General features: G+C 47.4%; 1 protein-coding gene across 1 annotated transcript in view; it reads left to right on the top strand.

Moving 5' to 3' along the window:
- LOC136620153 (regulator of microtubule dynamics protein 2-like) overlaps positions 1–11,233 on the top strand; it is a gene marked incomplete at its 5' end in the record, with an annotated part of 371,477 nt that extends 360,244 nt beyond the window's left edge. The window contains 2 exons of the mRNA XM_066594864.1: positions 7,360–7,558; positions 11,069–11,233. Coding sequence (XP_066450961.1) covers positions 7,360–7,558; positions 11,069–11,233 — 364 coding nt within the window. The remainder of the gene's footprint in view (positions 1–7,359; positions 7,559–11,068) is intronic.
- Positions 11,234–18,811: the final 7,578 nt, after the last annotated feature.

Below are 18,811 nucleotides of genomic sequence, written 5' to 3'. Positions count from 1 at the left end.
ATAAATAGAGATGAGCGAGTATACTCGGTAAAGGCAATTGCTCGAGCGAGCATTGCCTTTACCGAGTACCTGCCCGCTCGAGATGAAACGTTCGAGTCCCGCCGGCGGGCAGGGAGCTGCGGGGGAGAACGGGGCGAAATGGAGGGGAGATCTCTCTCTCCCTCTCTCCCCCTCGCTCCCTCCTGATGACAGCCGCTACTCACCGCTCCCCCGCGCCGGCACCCGAACGTTTCATCTCGAGCGGGCAGGTACTCTGCAAAGGCAATGCTCGCTCGAGCAATTGCCTTTACTGAGTATACTCGCTCATCTCTAACTATAAAGTTTGACGTGGCACTGAGTCCGAGTCACGGGGGTGGGCCGCACCGGACCCTCACTGCCCGCTGCATAATAGATATAATTACAAGATGTGCCAGATTATCAGGAGGAAAGACATTATTTGTAGAGTTTCTCCAGTCTGGATAATAGAGGAGGGTCTGAGGGTCCTGAGCAGAACCACCTACTATTATCTTCGGGTCACATGGTGGAATCCGATGCGGACGTTTCCATTTTTAAAAACTGCAGGAGTAACCTGCGGCCAAGTCACATGTTTCTGCCGCTTATTTACTGCACAGACAGCTCCCCTAAAACCATGGCAGAAATCCACAGTTTCTCTGCCGTGGATCCGCACACGGATTTAGCCGCATCAAAGAGCAAAATCGGCGGAATTTTCCTTGCTAACATGCGTGAAATGACCTGACGCTACTTCACACAGATACGTGGATTATGTCCATTGACACGGCTAAATCTGCTTGTAAACCTGCGGCAGAAACATGCAGCTCAGCCACAGATTTCTCCTGCGGTTTTTAGAAGTGGAAGATTCCGCATCAGATTCCGCCACGGGACCCTCATGAATCCGTGATACTGCGTTTAAAAAAGTCTCTGGGATATTTCTTGGCATTTTGGGTCAGGATGAGTATCATTTCTCCATAAGGAGAGCACCTAGAAGGTAAGGAAGGAGACTTATAAGGCCATCCATGCTCCTCTGGGAAATATGCAAGTAGGGAAGATGGAACAATACCCCTGCAGCGCCACCTATTGGAGGGCAGTTTTCCTGCAAGTCAATGTCAGACTTTTTAGACAAGCCTTCCATCTTCCTATTTGCATATGGCATTGTGTAAATGCTTTCGTTAAAGGGTCATTTCAGATATGCATACTGCCATCTCTACAATGAGAAGTTTATAAGTAATGAGTAGACGCACAGCTGGAAGATCAGATGCTGTTACTGATGCAGTTGTGCCATCCTAGAAGCCGTTCCTGCACCCACTATTGCCCCCCTTAGGCTGGGCTCACAAAGGACTGAAATCTCATGGAGCGACCACACGGAAATATCGCCAGATTTCTGCAGGAAAAATGAATCTTCACACTTTTGCAGTGTCTTCGCCGCCTGCATTCCGCTGCAGCCATCTCTCCCCATAGAGAGTAGAGAGGCTGCAGCGGAAACAGTGAAAGAATCGACATGTCGCATCTTTTAATTCTGAGTCACTGCGGAAGTATTGCAGGACAGACGGCTTTCATTGACTGCAATGGAAACCGTCCGTGAGATTTTTCGCATAGAATAAAACATGCTGCACTTCTCCTCTGCGAGCGGAAAATCGCAGTTGATTTCCTCTCGTGGGCAGGTGAGAATCATTTAACACTTCATGTCTGTGGACGGACATTGCTGCGGAATTCGCGGTGGGTGTCTGACCGTGAATTCCGCAGCGATAATCCGTCCCTGGGCATTTGGCCTAAATAAGACATCCAATGGAAATAAAGACACCGACACAAAGATTTATGGAGAAGGAACATTTTATTTCTAGTTGTAGGAAATGGTAGATTTTATTATGGGGAATGTTGAGGCGGAATTGATCCAGAGGAAGGCGAAAACCCTTTGATAGGAAAAAGCCAATTATCCTTGTATAAAGGGGAAAAATTCCTTCCTGACCCCAAATATGGCGATCAGAGCAAGTCCCAAGATCAAAGCCGAAATCTGACCTGACTTTCTAAAATGTATTATTGTTTCCATAAATGTATATAAATCTGTTACCATTTATTGTTTGTGTGAGATATAATGTGTATTGGACTAAAGCTGTTTATAGACTGTGTTGATCCTGAGGAAGGCGAAAACCCCCTTCAGGAAAGAGCCAATTATCCTGTTTTAAGGGGGGGAAATTCCTTCCTGACCCCAAATATGGCGACCAGAATAAATTCCAGGATCAACGCCAGCCGCTCACCTCCCTAGTGTATGTGATGTCAGCTAAAGATTGTGCTTGTTTATGTTATGTTATTTATGTGGCTGATTCCTTATAAATAAGACCTAACCCTATTTAAGGCTGTGAGTTGATCCAGAGGAAGGCAAAAACCTCCTTGAGGTATGAGCCAATTGTCCTCAAGTTGGAAAAATTCCTTCCTGACCCCAAATATGGCGATCAGAGCAAGTCCCTGGATCAAAGCCGACATCTACACCTATCTGTGTGTATACTTGTGTCTATGTATGTGTTAGTGTCTACACTAGTGTCTAACCTTCATGTATGTGGTGCGTGCTACTTACGTGGCCTGTGCCGAGGTCTTACTAGTAACCAGGAGTTCAGGGATAATAGTCACTCGGGCTATTGTTCCTGAACTCGCCAGTTACCAATCAAGCACAGGCTGCTCCTGGGGGCGTTGAGGGTCTTCAGGAGAGGATGATGTCCGATGTCAGCTGGAGGATGTCGGGGTTCAGGGTTACATGATGATAATGCAGGATGCAGTTGGTGGAGAGAGGATGTTGTTGGTAAGCCGGGGTCTTCTACAGCAGCAGAGTCGTGGGTTAAGCAGATAGTTGGCACGGGTTGAGCCTACAAGACATAAGACAGAATTGTCAATTTTACCAGCAGTGGATATAAACCAGTGAACTAATGTAACATGATGGCTTGTATCAGGATCTGCTTTGTATCTGATCTAAAGAAAAGATACTTTATATATTAATCTTTCTATAGTATGTGAGGTTCTGCTACAGTGTATGGATATAATGGTAGATGTCCTGTGTGTATAGGTGTATATAGGTGTACAGATATGAATGTGTAGGTGTATATAGGTGTACAGATATGAATATGTAGGTGTATATAGGTGTACAGATATAAATGTGTAGGTGTATATAGGTGTACAGATGGGTATGTGTAGGTGTATATAGAAGATACTTACCAGATGGTCGTGGCTTCCTTCACAATCGGATTCTTCTCGTCATCCTAAGAAGAAGCAGAGACATAGTAATTACAGGAGCAATAATAATGTAGCCGAGGAGGGAGAAGTCTGCCGACCAGACATGGTGACATGAAGCAGGGTTACTATATGACCTCCTGTGCTGTCTGACACTAGAGGAACAATGATGGTGAACACAGAGGTCTGCCTGAAGAACATCATCCCTAGAGGAGGAAGATCTTACCGGGTCCAGCTTGGTGAAGTGTACGAGAATCTGTCCACGGGGTGAAGGGGTGTACCATCCTCCGGCCATGGCAGGTCTCTGTTTCTCGGAACTCTGCTGAAGGGCTTGAATGGCGGCTCTGCCCTTCTCAGTTCCAGCTCCTCCCAATTTACGGTGTTGAAGAATCGGTGACCTCTGATGTTCTTGTGGACACCCAGCCTCTTCTTAGGCTTCTTTCGCAGCAGTCTCTTCACAAGATGCTTTACGTCCGCATCAAGCCAAGATGGGAATTTTGGCTTCTTTCTTTTGATGGACTTGATGATCTTTCTCTTGGAGGAGCCGTGGTAGAAAGGGGACTGTCCTGTCGCCATCCAGGATACGACAATCCCCAGGCTCCACCAGTCGACTGCTGCGTCGTAGTCCTTTTTGCGAAGCACCTCTGGGGCCATGAATCGATATGTGCCCGTCACCCCGCTGATCTTCTTAGACGGGACAACGCCATCTTGGGCCAGCCCCAGGTCAATCAGGCGGATGTGTCCATCTCCGTCCAGCATGATGTTCGCCGGCTTTATGTCACTGCAAAGAAAAAAGAGAAATGTTAGTCTGTTCAGTGATACAGAAGACTTGGGAATGTACCGCAGCCAAACCAGTCCTAATTCAGAACTCTGGGAAAGCTGGGTACATTATCTCCACCAATGAAACGGGGAGATGTGGGAAAGTTGTGCTTACCGATGGATGATGTATCGTCGGTGCAGGAACTGGAGGCCGCAAGCAATCTCCGCTGTGTAGAATCTGAGAGAAGAGTGTAGTATGAATGACATGACATCAGTCCCCCGACATCATGTCACCATCATAGTGTCCCCACCAGAAGAGGTGCTGTTTATGGCAGCCTGTATGTCCTCCACTCTTCTATACCTGTCATGTCGCCCTCAGTATCCCCCCCCCCCGGCTCCTGATTAGTCATTTACTCACCTCACATGGTTGATGTCCAAGCTGCCGCACATTCTGATCATTGCTGCCAGGCTTCCTCCGGACAGATACTCCGTGATGAAGTAGGCCCGGTCTGCTGACTGCTGTGCGGCGTACAGATGGCAGATGAAGGGGCAGTCTTGGGCCTTTAGGAGTATCCGCCGCTCTCTCCTTATGACGTCCGCCTTGCTCTTTTCTCTGTCGACAACCTTGATGGCCATAAAGGTGTTCCTTCCGGGGAAAGATGCCAGGACCACCTCAAGAAAGCAGATAGGAAATTATCACTGACAGCGGCCAGAGGGGAAAGTCATATACATTTATTACATAGGGGATTTATCACTAGGCCGCCTTCACACGGCCAAGAAGAGCGCGCAAGATTTGTACTCTGCGAGACGCACAAATAAGAACCCCATTCCTTTGAATGGAATCATATATCATGACTGTTTTTCTCTTTTTTTTCAGCATCTTGATGCTGGAAAAAAAACAACTTGCAGCATGTTCTCTCTGCACGTTCCTCGGACGCATCGCCCGTTGTTTTTTTTTTTTACAATGCATGTGTATAAGTCAATCAATCAATAGATGAATAAATCTGCCCCCCCCCCAAAAAAAATCCCCACATTTATAAAAGTTTGCTGTCCATTGAGCATAAAGAGCTTATAAATTCATATATATACAAACAATAAATAATCGCTATTTCCAAGCACATAATGTAAATAATACAATGAAGCATAAACAGAAATACATCTTTTATTTGCTGATAAAACAGTAGATCCTTTCCATCAGGGGTTACTGACTCTTATTACCGCCAGCGTCATCCCATTATAAACACCCGCACTCATGCCAGGGCATGAAGGGGCGTGCAGAGAGCCATCCCCCGAAGGACACCGAAACGTCCCACTGTCCAGCAGCGAGGTCCCGGAGTGCAGGGAAAGTTTAGCGCCACGGTTGCCTAGCAACAAACCACCAAGAATTATAATAAGAATGCGATCTAGAAATAAGCCTTGTGATTATAACGGCTCAATCATCACCAGTCCCAGAAATATGGAAATGTGCATAGAATGCCCCATGATTGTGGTAACGCCGTCCCTACCTGCCAGTTGTCCCATATAGAAGTATCCTAAGCCTCTCCTGTGGGTTACATGGCTGATAACAGGGAACAATAGTCTGCACAGTTAATGGAAGTAGTGAAAATAACAGTCATATAACTTACCTCGCTGAAGCTTCCTCTGCCCAAGATCTGAAGGGCGGTGAAGCGATTGATGTTAAATCCGCGGTCTGATGGTAGAGGGTCCTGGCTGGTGCCCGGTCTTGGCTCCTCATCCTCTCCGCTCCTCCTCCTCTTTATCTCCGTGAGTCCGCTCACGCACTCCTCTTCTCTCTTACGCTTTTCGGCATCTCTATGTCCATTGGACGACATTTTTCTCAATCCAATAGTCTTCGATCCAACCGCTGCCGTCAGTTGAAAGGAAATGGCAGTTGGCCGAGTGGAGGTCAAAGGTCAGTGAAGCTGCCAGTACTTTGCTTGCCAGTACTCTTCTCTGCCATATACACAGTGATGTGGGCACCTTGAGTGATGGTCTAGTGCCCAAAGAAATGGAGAAATTCATGGCTGGTTCTTCTAGGGCCACATTATTAGTAGATGGGGCAAGGATGGCACTTCATGTCTGGGTTGGCAGTGGTGCCCATAGTTTATCAGAAATTTCTGGAGTTTTAGAAAACTTACAGTTGTGTGGACATTGAAACAAACCCGCTGGAGGGATAAACCATAAATTGTACTAATGAGAGGAATAATAAAGCCTTGTGAGGGTCATTTTCTGCTGCAGTCAATAAGTGTCCATCATCCAGATACATGGCGTGTATTTCCATAGGTTACAATGGGCAGCGCCCTCGCCAGTGCGGATCTGGGTGTAGCGGGCGGAGATGCTTTTATGGAGGTTATCCCCTTAGAGACCAAGCTTTTTTTTTTTTTTTTTTCGTTTTTCCATTTTTTTGTTTTTTCCTCCTTTCTTTTAAAGCATTGTAACCCCTTTATATATCCCTCGCCGTCGCTATATGAGGGCTTGTGAGGGCGAGACAAGTTTTATTCTTCAATGGTATTATTTAAATTACCATATAATGCACTGAAAAAGTGAAATTCCGCCATCTTTCAGTGCGTCTTGTTACAAACTGGTACAATAATGACATAACGTTATTCTGTAGGTCGGTACGACTACTACCATACCAAACTTTATAGTTTTTTTTGCTGAAGTACTTGTATTTTTTTCAAAGACATTTAATTTTTATAAATTATTTTCTGCCGCCATCTTCTGTGCGCAATAGCTTTTTTAATTTTTCTGTTGACACAGTTGTACGAGGCCTCATTTCTTGCGGGACGTCCTGTAGTTTACGTTGCTGATATTTTGTAATACATAAGACTTTTTGATCGCTTTTTATTGCAGTGTGAACAAAAATGCGAATTTCTGGCGTTCTTTATTTTTTTTCTGCCGACGTTCACCGTGCGGCGTAAATAATGTGATACTTTGGTAGGTTGAACTTTTACAGACATGGCGATACCAAATATGTATTTTTGCTTTTATTTATATTTTTTTTATTATAAATATGGTTGAAGGTTGTTTTTTTTTTAACTTTTATTACTTTGTTTTTCATAATTTAGTAAACTTAATTGATCTTATTTTTCATTTTTTCTTTTAGCCTCCATAGGGAACAAGAACCTACAATGCTTTGATCGCTCCTGCAGTATGATGTGATGCCACAGGAGGTCAAACATAAGTGAATGGTTTCAGTGTTTACAGCCTTGGGGATCCATCTTCCATCCTTTATTATAGGTTATTTCCTGTTTCCCTGTATTACATCCCTCAGTACTAGTGATGGTTGTCGCAGTCATGTAGCCGTCACTCATCTTCATAGTAACCATTATAATAAACATTGTAGAGAATGATACATTGTAATTTCCTATTATGTTCTTGCAGATTCATCACTGCTCAGACTGACCCAGAAGCAGAATCGGAGGATGAGCCTGGAGTGGGAATTGTCAAAGTCGAAAGGGCTAAAATCCTCAAAGAAGAAGCTGAACTTCATCCTCTGCTGCAGCAAGCGGATAGCATCCACAAAGGCTCCGAGTCCGATAAACATGACGGCTTCAGAGTGTTACTGAACAAGCAGGAAAAGGTACTGAAAGAACTGCCTTCCTGTGGGCCTAATACATATACTGTACGGGGGGCTGTCAGTTGCTCGGGGTGCGTGAACAGGCTTTCTCTAAGGGTACGGGCGCACCTAGCAGAATTGGGGTGGATATTCTGCAATGAAAAATATACACCAAAAGCTGCTTCCAAATGTGGATTATTGGTGTGGATTTAAATGCTGAGTTTACCATAGAGCCGCAGCAGACTTCACATCTTCCATTGAGAGGGTGAAATCGTCTGCAGGTCCGAAGGCAAAAATGGCACCAAAATGTGCACCAAATGCTCTACTGATTTTGGTGCTGATCCACACTAAAATACGCTGTGTGTGAATGCCCCCTCAGCCCAAATCACATGTTACATGACAGTACTAAGTCACATTCTAGAAAAGTATTTCCCCACCTTCCACGTATCCTATGCTGCCCACAAAGTTTTAAAACTTTGCAATCCTCATTTTATTGTAGTCCATTCATAAAGCAACTCGCTGGAACAGTTCTTTTCACACCGATAAGGCACATCCTGTGGACTCACATTGTATATTTAAGACTTAGCTAAATCTCCTTATGTCTCTTGGTTCTGTCTGAATCCTCAAATGGGTTTCATTGGCGACCTTGAACAAAACCATAGGCTGCCATTACTAAAGCTGAGACCAAAGCTGCACGTTTTCATTTCAGCAGGTTTCTGTTGGTTTCCCACATTTGTGCCGGACAGAATAACTTAGTCGACTACACGGCTCTATCTGGCCAGAAACTAACGGAAACCTAGTTAAATGGAGACCTTTTGTCTCCATTTGACTAATGAAAGCCTATTGTTGTGTCCGGGAGCTCCGTCTGAATGACCTGGACATACAAGATCCGTGACTGAAGGCTTAGAAGGGTATTTCAATCTCAGCAAATAAAAGGAATCCCTTGTATAATAAAGAGTTACAATCTTCTGATATAATTTCTATATGAATTCCTCCGTTTACAAGACCTCTGCTTGCAGTCATTTAATAGAAGTTTTCACTGTTTACACCCAGAGTATAAAATCTCCCGTGGTCCTGTGCAGATCATGCATGTGCTTGACTTGTTGCAAGCACTTAAAGGCCGGGCGCAGAAGAGCGTGTTGTGAAATGCTGTGTGTATACTGCAGAGCTTTACCGCTGTGTAACCCGGTGTACGGCAGCGATTTTTGACTCTGCATGACAGCGTATCTCACACACGCAGTTTCCTTGTTCATTTTTTACTTCCCGCTGTGTCGCTTAGTAACTTTGCGTATAAACGCTACTCATACGCAATGTAATTTGAGCCTGAAGTCCATGGTGGCCGCATCTCGAGTTCTCCACAGGAGCGCTGATAACATTGTTTTCAGCTGCAGTCCTGTGACAGAACAAAGAGGCTGTGTTCAGAGAACAGACCACCTGCTGTTATCTGCATACATCAAAGGCATGCTCATGTTAATGCAAATGAATCTAATAATCCACTAATGGCTATTAGTGCCCATTAGCAGCTTATCCAAAATGATCGCTCGGACTGTCAATCATCCTATCTTTTGATTGTATTTTTATCGATCCTCTTTGTGGGTAAATGGGGCTTAAGGGTTTCAGATGGCCTTTGTTAACGACCGATCGTTCACGGTTGGCCTGTGAAGGCTGCTGTCTGTGGTGATGATGATGATGATACATGATTTTAAATGGCAATTTGAACAAAGCGACTGAAGGATCTGTTCCATGATAGGAGACCGAGCCCAGGCTTCTGTTAATGAGATGCAAATCTGTCATTAAACAGGAACAACTTCTTAATGACCCGACAACTGCCAGAAATCCAACACCGCAGATTAACTTTTCGACAGGTATCTGCCGTTACCCGGCATCTGTCATCGTCATTAATATTCCAAAAAGGCGCAAATCGTTGGATGAAAATGGTCTTTCAGACCAAGACGGGGTTTTATCCACTGAAGGTAAAGAAGGAAAATGGCTGTAAGATTTGAGAACCTCGAGGATTTGATACAAGTGTAACAGAATACTTTTCTAAAACCAGAATACCCCTTTAAGTGGACTACAAATACGTAAAGGTTGTAGGGAGATGTAATAGCGGCTGTAGGGCTGTCCATAGACCTCAATGCGAGCAGCCTTGTACTTGTGGCTCTCCGCTCGGCAAGCATGCAGATGCTCTTACAGCTTTCTGCTCCCCGCTGTATTCTGTCGCCTCCCGTGCACAAACACATTATAACACAAGATCAGTTGTGATGATTGGCGCCTACCATAAACAATAATAAAAGCTGTGATGGAACGGCTTTTATGTTTAATATGTTTTTATTGGAATTTTCACATATTAATCACATATAAAACAGAACAACAGATAGAGAGAAATAGATAACATTGGTTTTATGGTGGGTTGCGCGGACCGCAGCTTGTGATTGGGGGTTTGATGACAAATGTCACAATAACTGAATAAACTGTATCATCATTTACAAGGTCCTTCTGGTGAAATCTTGCGGGCCGCCTTCTAAAGTAATTAAGGTGTGTCACTAGGCCCTCGTAACCAGCACCTTCTTACACTTGCTGAACCCGTTCAACTCTTAACTAGATGTACTCTCAAACATCAAAATTGCTAACCAACGTTGAAAAGGACCAACAAACACATAAGGTACTTAGGGGAAGATTAGAGATAAGGGAGAAAAAGAGACTCTCAGGAGTAGAGAAAGCAGCACGAAGGCAAAAGGGGCGAGAGCCCCACGTGGGTCTGGCTGTTAAAAGTCGTCTAGTTATATCTGTCGCGTCAACGGCTCCCCGCACCCCCCGAGACCCATCGCTCACCATCCCACCGCCAGCTGGAACTGCGGTGAGTCACGGTACGTGTTCCACAACTCCCAAGCTTGATTACTTAGCCTGGGTCCCTCCGCTCCTTCATCGCCTAGCTCTTCCATATACATTAACTGGTTCAGTCCCTGAACGAATTCCAGGATTGAAGGAGCTGAGATTACCGCTCGGGCCGCTGTAAGGAAATGCCGTAGAAGCTCCTTTTTGATGACAGCGAATGGGCCCGGATAATTGACAGCAGTGCCAGCTGCAAGGTGACCTCCGCTGCACAATGCGACGCTCCCTCATACTGGAACGGCTTTTATATGCAACTTAGCGCAGATGCTGACGTGTAAAGGCTGGATCTGCCGGCCTGGCTCTCCTAGCGGGAGACACTCTATGGATTACATAAGCCCCGTGAACAGAAGTCTTCTTCATAAGAACCCCTTTATAGGGATGGAATTGGTAGTGACATTCTGAACATTACTTCAGTATATTTTAATGTTTTTTTCCAGAAAAAAATAGTTTGTTTTCGGGAAAACCTCCAGCATAAATGATGCAACACTTCTTCATGTACAAGATAATATACCTACTGACTGGGTTTCCTGTACGAAGTGTTTTCCGGTATCATGGCCCCACTTAATCATTTCTCTGCTCAGATTTTTTCAGCTTGTGATGAATTAGATCACGTTATGAAAGTTTTTTTTGTCTTTTTTTCAGTACGGAAATAAGGTTGACTTCCTCTGGAGGCTGGCGCCGGCGTACAGCGACATGTTTTCTCTCACAAACGATGTAGAAGAGAAGAAGCGCTATGCAGCCGACGGTAAGACGGGATTTATGAAAATCTTCTATGTTTGCTCGTGTAAAGGATTTTTCCCAAGATAGATATTTATAACACATTAGTTATTTTGTAAGCGCAAAATATCTGATTGGTGGGGGTGAGATCACTGAGACCCACGCCCATCTCCTGCATGGGTACTGCTGCCCCGTTCACCATTGCCTCCAGAGTGGTGACGGCATGTACATGCTCCCCATCCAAACTATAAGTGGTACAACGAGGTACCAGAGCGTCCATTCTTGCCTGTATCACATCTCGTATTCAAGCTAGAAGTGCTACAACTCTTTACTAAACCCCCCCATGCCCGCCGGTATCACATTTGCTATCCAAGCTAGAGATGGTACGACAGCGTACTAGAGTCCATATACCCATAGAGTCCATATCTAAGCTAGAAGTGCTACAAAAGAGTACTATAGCCTCCGTGCCCAACCGTATCACATCTGCTATCAAAGCTTAGTGTGCCTTCACATGGGCGTTACATTTTTGGTCGGTGCCAAAATGCAGTGAAAGGACAAATGTGTATCTGCTTTGTAAAGTGGTCATGCCTTTTTACACCGAAATCGATGAAAAGATGGCTTCATATTATTGATGCAAAAAAAGCCGAAAAATAAAACATGCCAAGATTTTTGGCTATCGCAACTGAGAACACATCACAGTTGTAAATGAAACCATCGAAAGGCATTGCTTTCATAAATCAGCTTTTTTACTCACTCTCGCATAGAGCAAAAAACATGCAATTTTAGTGTCCGTGTGGAGGTACCATAAAGGTAGTACAACAGGGTACTAAAGCCTCCATGCCCGTCCGTGTCACATCTGCTATCCAGCTAGAGGTGGTACAACAACGTAGTATAGCTTCCATACCCCCTGCATGACATCTTGTATCCAAGGTAGAATGGCACAACAGGGTACTAGAGCCTCCATGCCTACCTGTATCAAATTGTTTATCCAAGCTAGAATTGTTACAACAGGATACTAGAGTCACCGTGCCCACCTGTATCAAATCGTTTATCCAAGTGAGAGGTGGTAAAACAGGGAACTAGATTCTAAATGCCCGCCTCTTTCACATATTGTAAGCCAGAAGCTGGACAACAGGATACTAGAGCCTCCATAGCCAACTGTCTAACGTCTTGTATTCAAGCTAAAAGTGTTAAAACAGGGTACTAGAGGCGCCATGCCTGCCTATATCACATCTTGTATCCAAGCTAGAAGTGGTGCAACAGGATACTAGAGCCTCCAAAGACACCTGTTTCACTTCTTGTTTTTAAGCTCGAAGTGGTATAAAAGGGTACCATAGCCTCCATGCCCGCCCGTATCACATCTAGTATCCAAGGTAGAGGTGGTATAACAGGGTACTAGAGCCTCCATGCCTGCCTGTGTCTCATCTTGCATCCTAACTAGAAGCCGTGCAGCAGGGTACTAGAGCCAACATAGTCACCTGTTTCACATCTTGTATCCAAGCTAAAAGTGGTACAACAGGGTACTAAAGCCTTCATGCCCGCCCTATATCGCATCTTGTATCCAAGCTAGAAGCGGTACAACAGGGTGGGTATTAGGGCCTCCATGCCCACCTGTATCACATCTACTATCCAAGCTACAGATGGCACAACAGTGTATTAGGGCTTCCATGCCCCCTGTAAACCATCTTGTATCCAAGCGAGAGATGGTACAACAGAGTACTAGAGTCTACATGTCTGCCCCTGTCACATCTTATATTCAAGCTAGAAGTGGTACAACAAGGTACAAAAGCTTCCATGCCCGATCTGTATCACATCTTGTTTCCAAGCTAGAAGTGGTACAACAGGGTAATATCATAGCGTTCTAGAAAGACATCTAGTCCCCTCTTAAACTGCTCTTTGGATTTTGCCATCACCATGTCCTCAGGCAGTGAGTTCCACACTCTCAGGGCTCCCATCCACTGGCGTTTTTTTTTCTCCACTGCGATGCGATTCTAAAGTTAAAGTCTCGCATTGCAGTGCGAGAAAAACGCAGGCAGATATCCCAAAATCGCTGGGATATCGCTGCGACATCGCCAGTCTCTTCAATGGGGCCAGCGGCAGCAGCGCTAGCCCCATTGAAAAGATATGGAGAATGCCGCTGACTTCTGCCGGAGGACGCAGCTGACAGCAGGAGAGGTGAGTAACTTTTTTAATTATTTTTTTTTAACCACTTTTTTATGATTATTGAGGAAGGGCTTATATTTCAAGCCCTTCTCCGATAATCATTCTGCAGGGCTTATCAGAAACCACTGCTTTCAATGGGATCGGCAGCAGTGTGCCGCTGTCTTCTGCCACAGCTGTGACAGAGAGCTCCTTTATCCCCGCGGTCCCCGCGGGGAAGAAGGAAACTCCTGCCACAGCTGTGGCAGAAGTCCGCGTCATTCTCCATATCTTTTCAATGGGGCTAGCGCTGCTGCCGCTGGCCCCATTGATAAGACTGTCGCAGCGATATCCCAGCGGTTTTTCGGACTGCTCTCGCAGCGCAGTGGAGAAAAAAACGCTAGTGGGTGGGAGCCCTCACTGCTCTTATAGTGCTGGTATCGGCTGCTGAGCTGCTCCACTGTCCCCTTTAGCCCCCTGCTCATGCCTCCGTCTCGTGCCGCTGCTCCTGGCGTCAGCCCCAGTAGTACGTGTTCCCCACAGTGGCCCCAGTAGTACGTGTTCCCCACAGTGGCCCCAGTAGTACGTGTTCCCCACAGTGGCCCCAGTAGTACGTGTTCTCCACAGTGGCCCCAGTAGTACGTGTTCTCCACAGTGGCCCCAGTAGTAAGTGTTCTCCACAGTGGCCCCAGTAGTAAGTGTTCCCCACAGTGGCCCCAGTAGTAAGTGTTCCCCACAGTGGCCCCAGTTGTAAGTGTTCCCCACAGTGGCCCCAGTTGTAAGTGTTCCCCACAGTGGCCCCAGTAGTAAGTGTCCCCCACAGTGGCCCCAGTAGTAAGTGTCCCCCACAGTGGCCCCAGTAGTAAGTGTCCCCCACAGTGGCCCCAGTAGTAAGTGTCCCCCACAGTGGCCCCAGTAGTAAGTGTCCCCCACAGTGGCCCCAGTAGTAAGTGTCCCCCACAGTGGCCCCAGTAGTAAGTGTCCCCCACAGTGGCCCCAGTAGTAAGTGTCCCCCACAGTGGCCCCAGTGGTAAGTGTCCCCCACAGTGGCCCCAGTGGTAAGTGTCCCCCACAGTGGCCCCAGTGGTAAGTGTCCCCCACAGTGGCCCCAGTGGTAAGTGTCCCCCACAGTGGCCCCAGTGGTAAGTGTCCCCCACAGTGGCCCCAGTGGTAAGTGTCCCCCACAGTGGCCCCAGTGGTAAGTGTCCCCCACAGTGGCCCCAGTGGTAAGTGTCCCCCACAGTGGCCCCAGTGGTAAGTGTCCCCCACAGTGGCCCCAGTGGTAAGTGTCCCCCACAGTGGCCCCAGTGGTAAGTGTCCCCCACAGTGGCCCCAGTGGTAAGTGTCCCCCACAGTGGCCCCAGTGGTAAGTGTCCCCCACAGTGGCCCCAGTGGTAAGTGTCCCCCACAGTGGCCCCAGTGGTAAGTGTCCCCCACAGTGGCCCCAGTGGTAAGTGTCCCCCACAGTGGCCCCAGTGGTAAGTGTCCCCCCACAGTGGCCCCAGTGGTAAGTGTCCCCCCGCAGTGGCCCCAGTGGTAAGTGTCCCCCCGCAGTGGCCCCAGTGGTAAGTGTCCCCCCGCAGTGGCCCCAGTGGTAAGTGTCCCCCCGCAGTGGCCCCAGTGGTAAGTGTCCCCCCCGCAGTGGCCCCAGTGGTAAGTGTTCCCCCGCAGTGGCCCCAGTGGTAAGTGTTCCCCCGCAGTGGCCCCAGTGGTAAGTGTTCCCCCGCAGTGGCCCCAGTGGTAAGTGTTCCCCCGCAGTGGCCCCAGTGGTAAGTGTTCCCCCGCAGTGGCCCCAGTGGTAAGTGTTCCCCCGCAGTGGCCCCAGTAGTAAGTGTTCCCCCGCAGTGGCCCCCGTAGTAAGTGTTCCCCCGCAGTGGCCCCAGTAGTAAGTGTTCCCCCGCAGTGGCCCCAGTAGTAAGTGTTCCCCCGCAGTGGCCCCAGTAGTAAGTGTTCCCCCGCAGTGGCCCCAGTAGTAAGTGTTCCCCCGCAGTGGCCCCAGTAGTAAGTGTTCCCCCGCAGTGGCCCCAGTAGTAAGTGTTCCCCCGCAGTGGCCCCAGTAGTAAGTGTTCCCCCGCAGTGGCCCCAGTAGTAAGTGTTCCCCCGCAGTGGCCCCAGTAGTAAGTGTTCCCCCGCAGTGGCCCCAGTAGTAAGTGTTCCCCCGCAGTGGCCCCAGTAGTAAGTGTTCCCCCGCAGTGGCCCCTGCAGTAATAGTTCCCCCGCAGTGGCCCCTGCAGTAATAGTGTTCCCCCGCAGTGGCCCCTGCAGTAATAGTGTTCCCCCGCAGTGGCCCCTGCAGTAAGTGTTCCCCCGCAGTGGCCCCTGCAGTAATAGTGTTCCCCCGCAGTGGCCTCTGCAATAATAGTGACCCCCCCCACAGTGGCCTCTGCAGTAATAGTGACCCCCCCACACACACACAGTGGCCTGTGCAGTAATAGTGACCCCCCCCCCCCCCTCAGTGGTCTCTGAGGTAATAGTGACCCCCCACATGTGGCCTCTGCAGTAATAGTGACCCCCCCCCACAGTGGCCTCTGCAGTAATAGTGACCCCTCCCCACAGTGGCCTCTGCAGTAATAGTGACCCCCCCCCCACAGTGGCCTCTGCAGTAATAGTGACCCCCCCACACACAGTGGCCTCTGCGGTAATAGTGACTCCCCACAGTGGCCTCTGTAGTAATAGTGACCCCCCACAGTGGCCTCTGCAGTATCAACGACCCCCACAATTGCCTAAGCAGTAATAGTGCCCCCCAACCCCCCATAGCGGCCCCAGTGGTAATAGTGAATTAAGATGAGTCAGCACGATGAACAATAAAATGTCTATGTGCACACGAGCGTGTAGACCATTTTTGTAAATAGTATATAAGACGGGCTGAGAGTATATGGGCAGGAGGCTCGCCTATGGATCTGATGAGATGCCTGGGACCTTTACCCTGATTTGACGTGACTCCTGCCTCGATAGAAATCCAGGGCTTCATTTACAATGGGCTCTGGGTCTCTAGAGCGATGGCAGTTTTTGGAGACCGCTATAGACCAGAAATGGAAGGGACCTTTTTATTTGTTTTTAATACTTCTGTCTGCTTTATTGTCCTTTCTCTTGTGTCAGTGGGTCCCAAAATCAATCCTTCCACTATAAGGGGGTATTGCAGGCTAATGCTGAGGATGTGATGTCCTCGGGATGAGTTGTCAGTGGTTGACCAGCTGGGGTCCGCCACTTCGATTCGCCGCCGATCAGCTGATTGTCCGGCTTGTCAGTGCAGCAAGCTGGACATTGTCATTGGTGGTCTGGGTCAGGAGTGTGGTAGGTGGCTTCATTCCCATTGAGATCAGTGGGAGTGATGCTTTCAATTACACTTCCGGATTCTCATTGCAGTCAGAGCCAAAGGTGAAATGGGAGGCATCGCTCCTGTTGGTTTTGGTGAGGGGGGAAGCTATCTATTGCATTTCTAGCCTTGACTACCAATGACTATATCCAGCCCCACTGTACTGACAGTGAGCCAGAGGATAAACTAATGTAGCGGGGATTCTGAGCGGCGGATCCCCGCTGGTTGACTGTTGGTGCTCTATCCTGGGGATAGGTCATCAATGGTAAAAGCACGGAATAACCCTTTAATTGCCAACATATTCCTTACATATACTTTTGATGTATATATTCTATATATATTGATATTTTATCAATTGCAGCTTGAACAAGGTAGTAAATGGTTGGCTATCTATCAGTTCCATGGAAATAGAGCCGTGCTCACACATTAGCAGTATAACTCTATTCACAAGGGGGCTAGGGGACTGCCATTCTCGTGATCACTGGAGGTCCCGGTGGTCGGTCTCCCAGCCTCGTACATTTATCTCCTAGTTTTCCTGGTGGTTTAGGGTAGAAGAACGGGTTCAAATGTATTTCACTTCACACTGTGAGGTGCCCCTAAGTGGTTTAGGGAGTTTTGACCAAAGTGATTATATGTTGCACAGGGCTTCTGTGGGTTCAGCTATTTCCAGTTCAGCAACAGAACTACCCTGCACTTCTTTTAATGTTTTTATGGGTTCAGGTGAGAAATGTTAAGATAAAGTAACTTTTAAAAAGGTTGAAATGCTTTAGTATGGAAAACTAATTTGAACTAAACGTCTTATATATAATGTTTATGGCCATCTCTACCACCCCAGCTGAGGCCACGCGGACACACAACTGGGTACATAGAAGTGTCGGACAAAGCCTAAGGCCTCATGTTCACTTGAAATATACAATCCGCGCAGAATCTGCCGCGTATTTGCTTTAAGTGGTATTTTTTTTGCATGCAGATATCCGCACACATTGCTATCAATGTGATAGCAATGTTGCTGATTCGCGCGGAATGCGCGGCAGAATCGAGCATGCCGCTTTTTTTCTCCCGCGCATTAAAAATGCAATTCTTTTAAAATGCCATCCGCGGGTGCAAAATTCAATTTAATGGACCGTGGATGGCCAATGATTCCCTATGGGCAAAATCCGCTGCGGATTCCGCAATTCCATTTAGCTAGTGGACATGAGGCCTTAGAGCTCTCCTTACTGCTACACATGAAGTTCAGTTCTGGTCCCAGGGCCTTAAAGGGGTTCTACCAAGATTATAACTTATCCCCTATACACAGGATGAGGGAATAAGTGTTTAATCAGTGAAGGTCCAGTTGCTAGTACACCTACCAATGAGAAGAATTGGGGTCCTTTGTTTTTCATGGATGAATGGAGTGGCGGTCAAGCATACACATTGCTTCTTCTACATCCCTATGGAACTGCCAGAGATAGCGAGCATGCGTGCTGGGGGAGAGCTGTATCATGGGATTGATTGGCTAGTGGGAGTGGCCTAATTTAGGGATGTTGACACTATTGGGGATTATAGGACAATCAGGCATCTATGAAGCAACATGCTCTACAGGGGCTCCTGTGAAGTAAGCAGGAACAGAGTAGAGGAGAACAAACAGTCTTTCTCGTATTATAAGCTTGCAACGTTTAAGCTTTTCTTTAGATTTCTGTACCACTTGTTGGCGGTTGCATTTAGTAAAGTTGCGTTGTTTACACTAAATGTGGTTGCAGTTGTTTTCTTAATGAGGAACCACTTGGGATTCACCACCCTGCATGTTACTAATCAGTGTATCGCTTCACATCAGGAAGGAGGACATGATGGGTTGGTTGTCTGGTTATGCCCAGGATCTGTGATCATCTCAAGTGTCTCTGATCCTGGGTTTACACATACAATATCTTCCCTTGGGCTTGCCGTACAGGCTGCACTGCAGTTTGTGGCTTACGTGTTAATATTCATATCTTTGTGGAAACCAGAGCTGTAATTGCCTTCACATGGGGCAAATATTCAGTTTGTTGCACTTGCCCTGCATTTACATACCTTACCAAGGCCTCCCCCTGGCACCTGGGGCACGTGCTCCCTTTCATCCCTCATTTACATACCTCACCAAGGCTTCCCCCGGCACCTGGGGCACGTGCTCCCTCTCATCCCTCATTTACATACCTCATCAAGGCCCCCCTGGCACCTGGGGCACATGCCCCCTCTGA

The sequence above is a fragment of the Eleutherodactylus coqui genome, chromosome 3 (assembly GCF_035609145.1).
Source record: "Eleutherodactylus coqui strain aEleCoq1 chromosome 3, aEleCoq1.hap1, whole genome shotgun sequence".
In the NCBI taxonomy this organism is placed as follows: Eukaryota; Metazoa; Chordata; class Amphibia; order Anura; family Eleutherodactylidae; genus Eleutherodactylus; species Eleutherodactylus coqui.
Note: the sequence above shows the minus strand (reverse complement) of the source record. Positions and strands in the feature narration are given on the sequence as shown.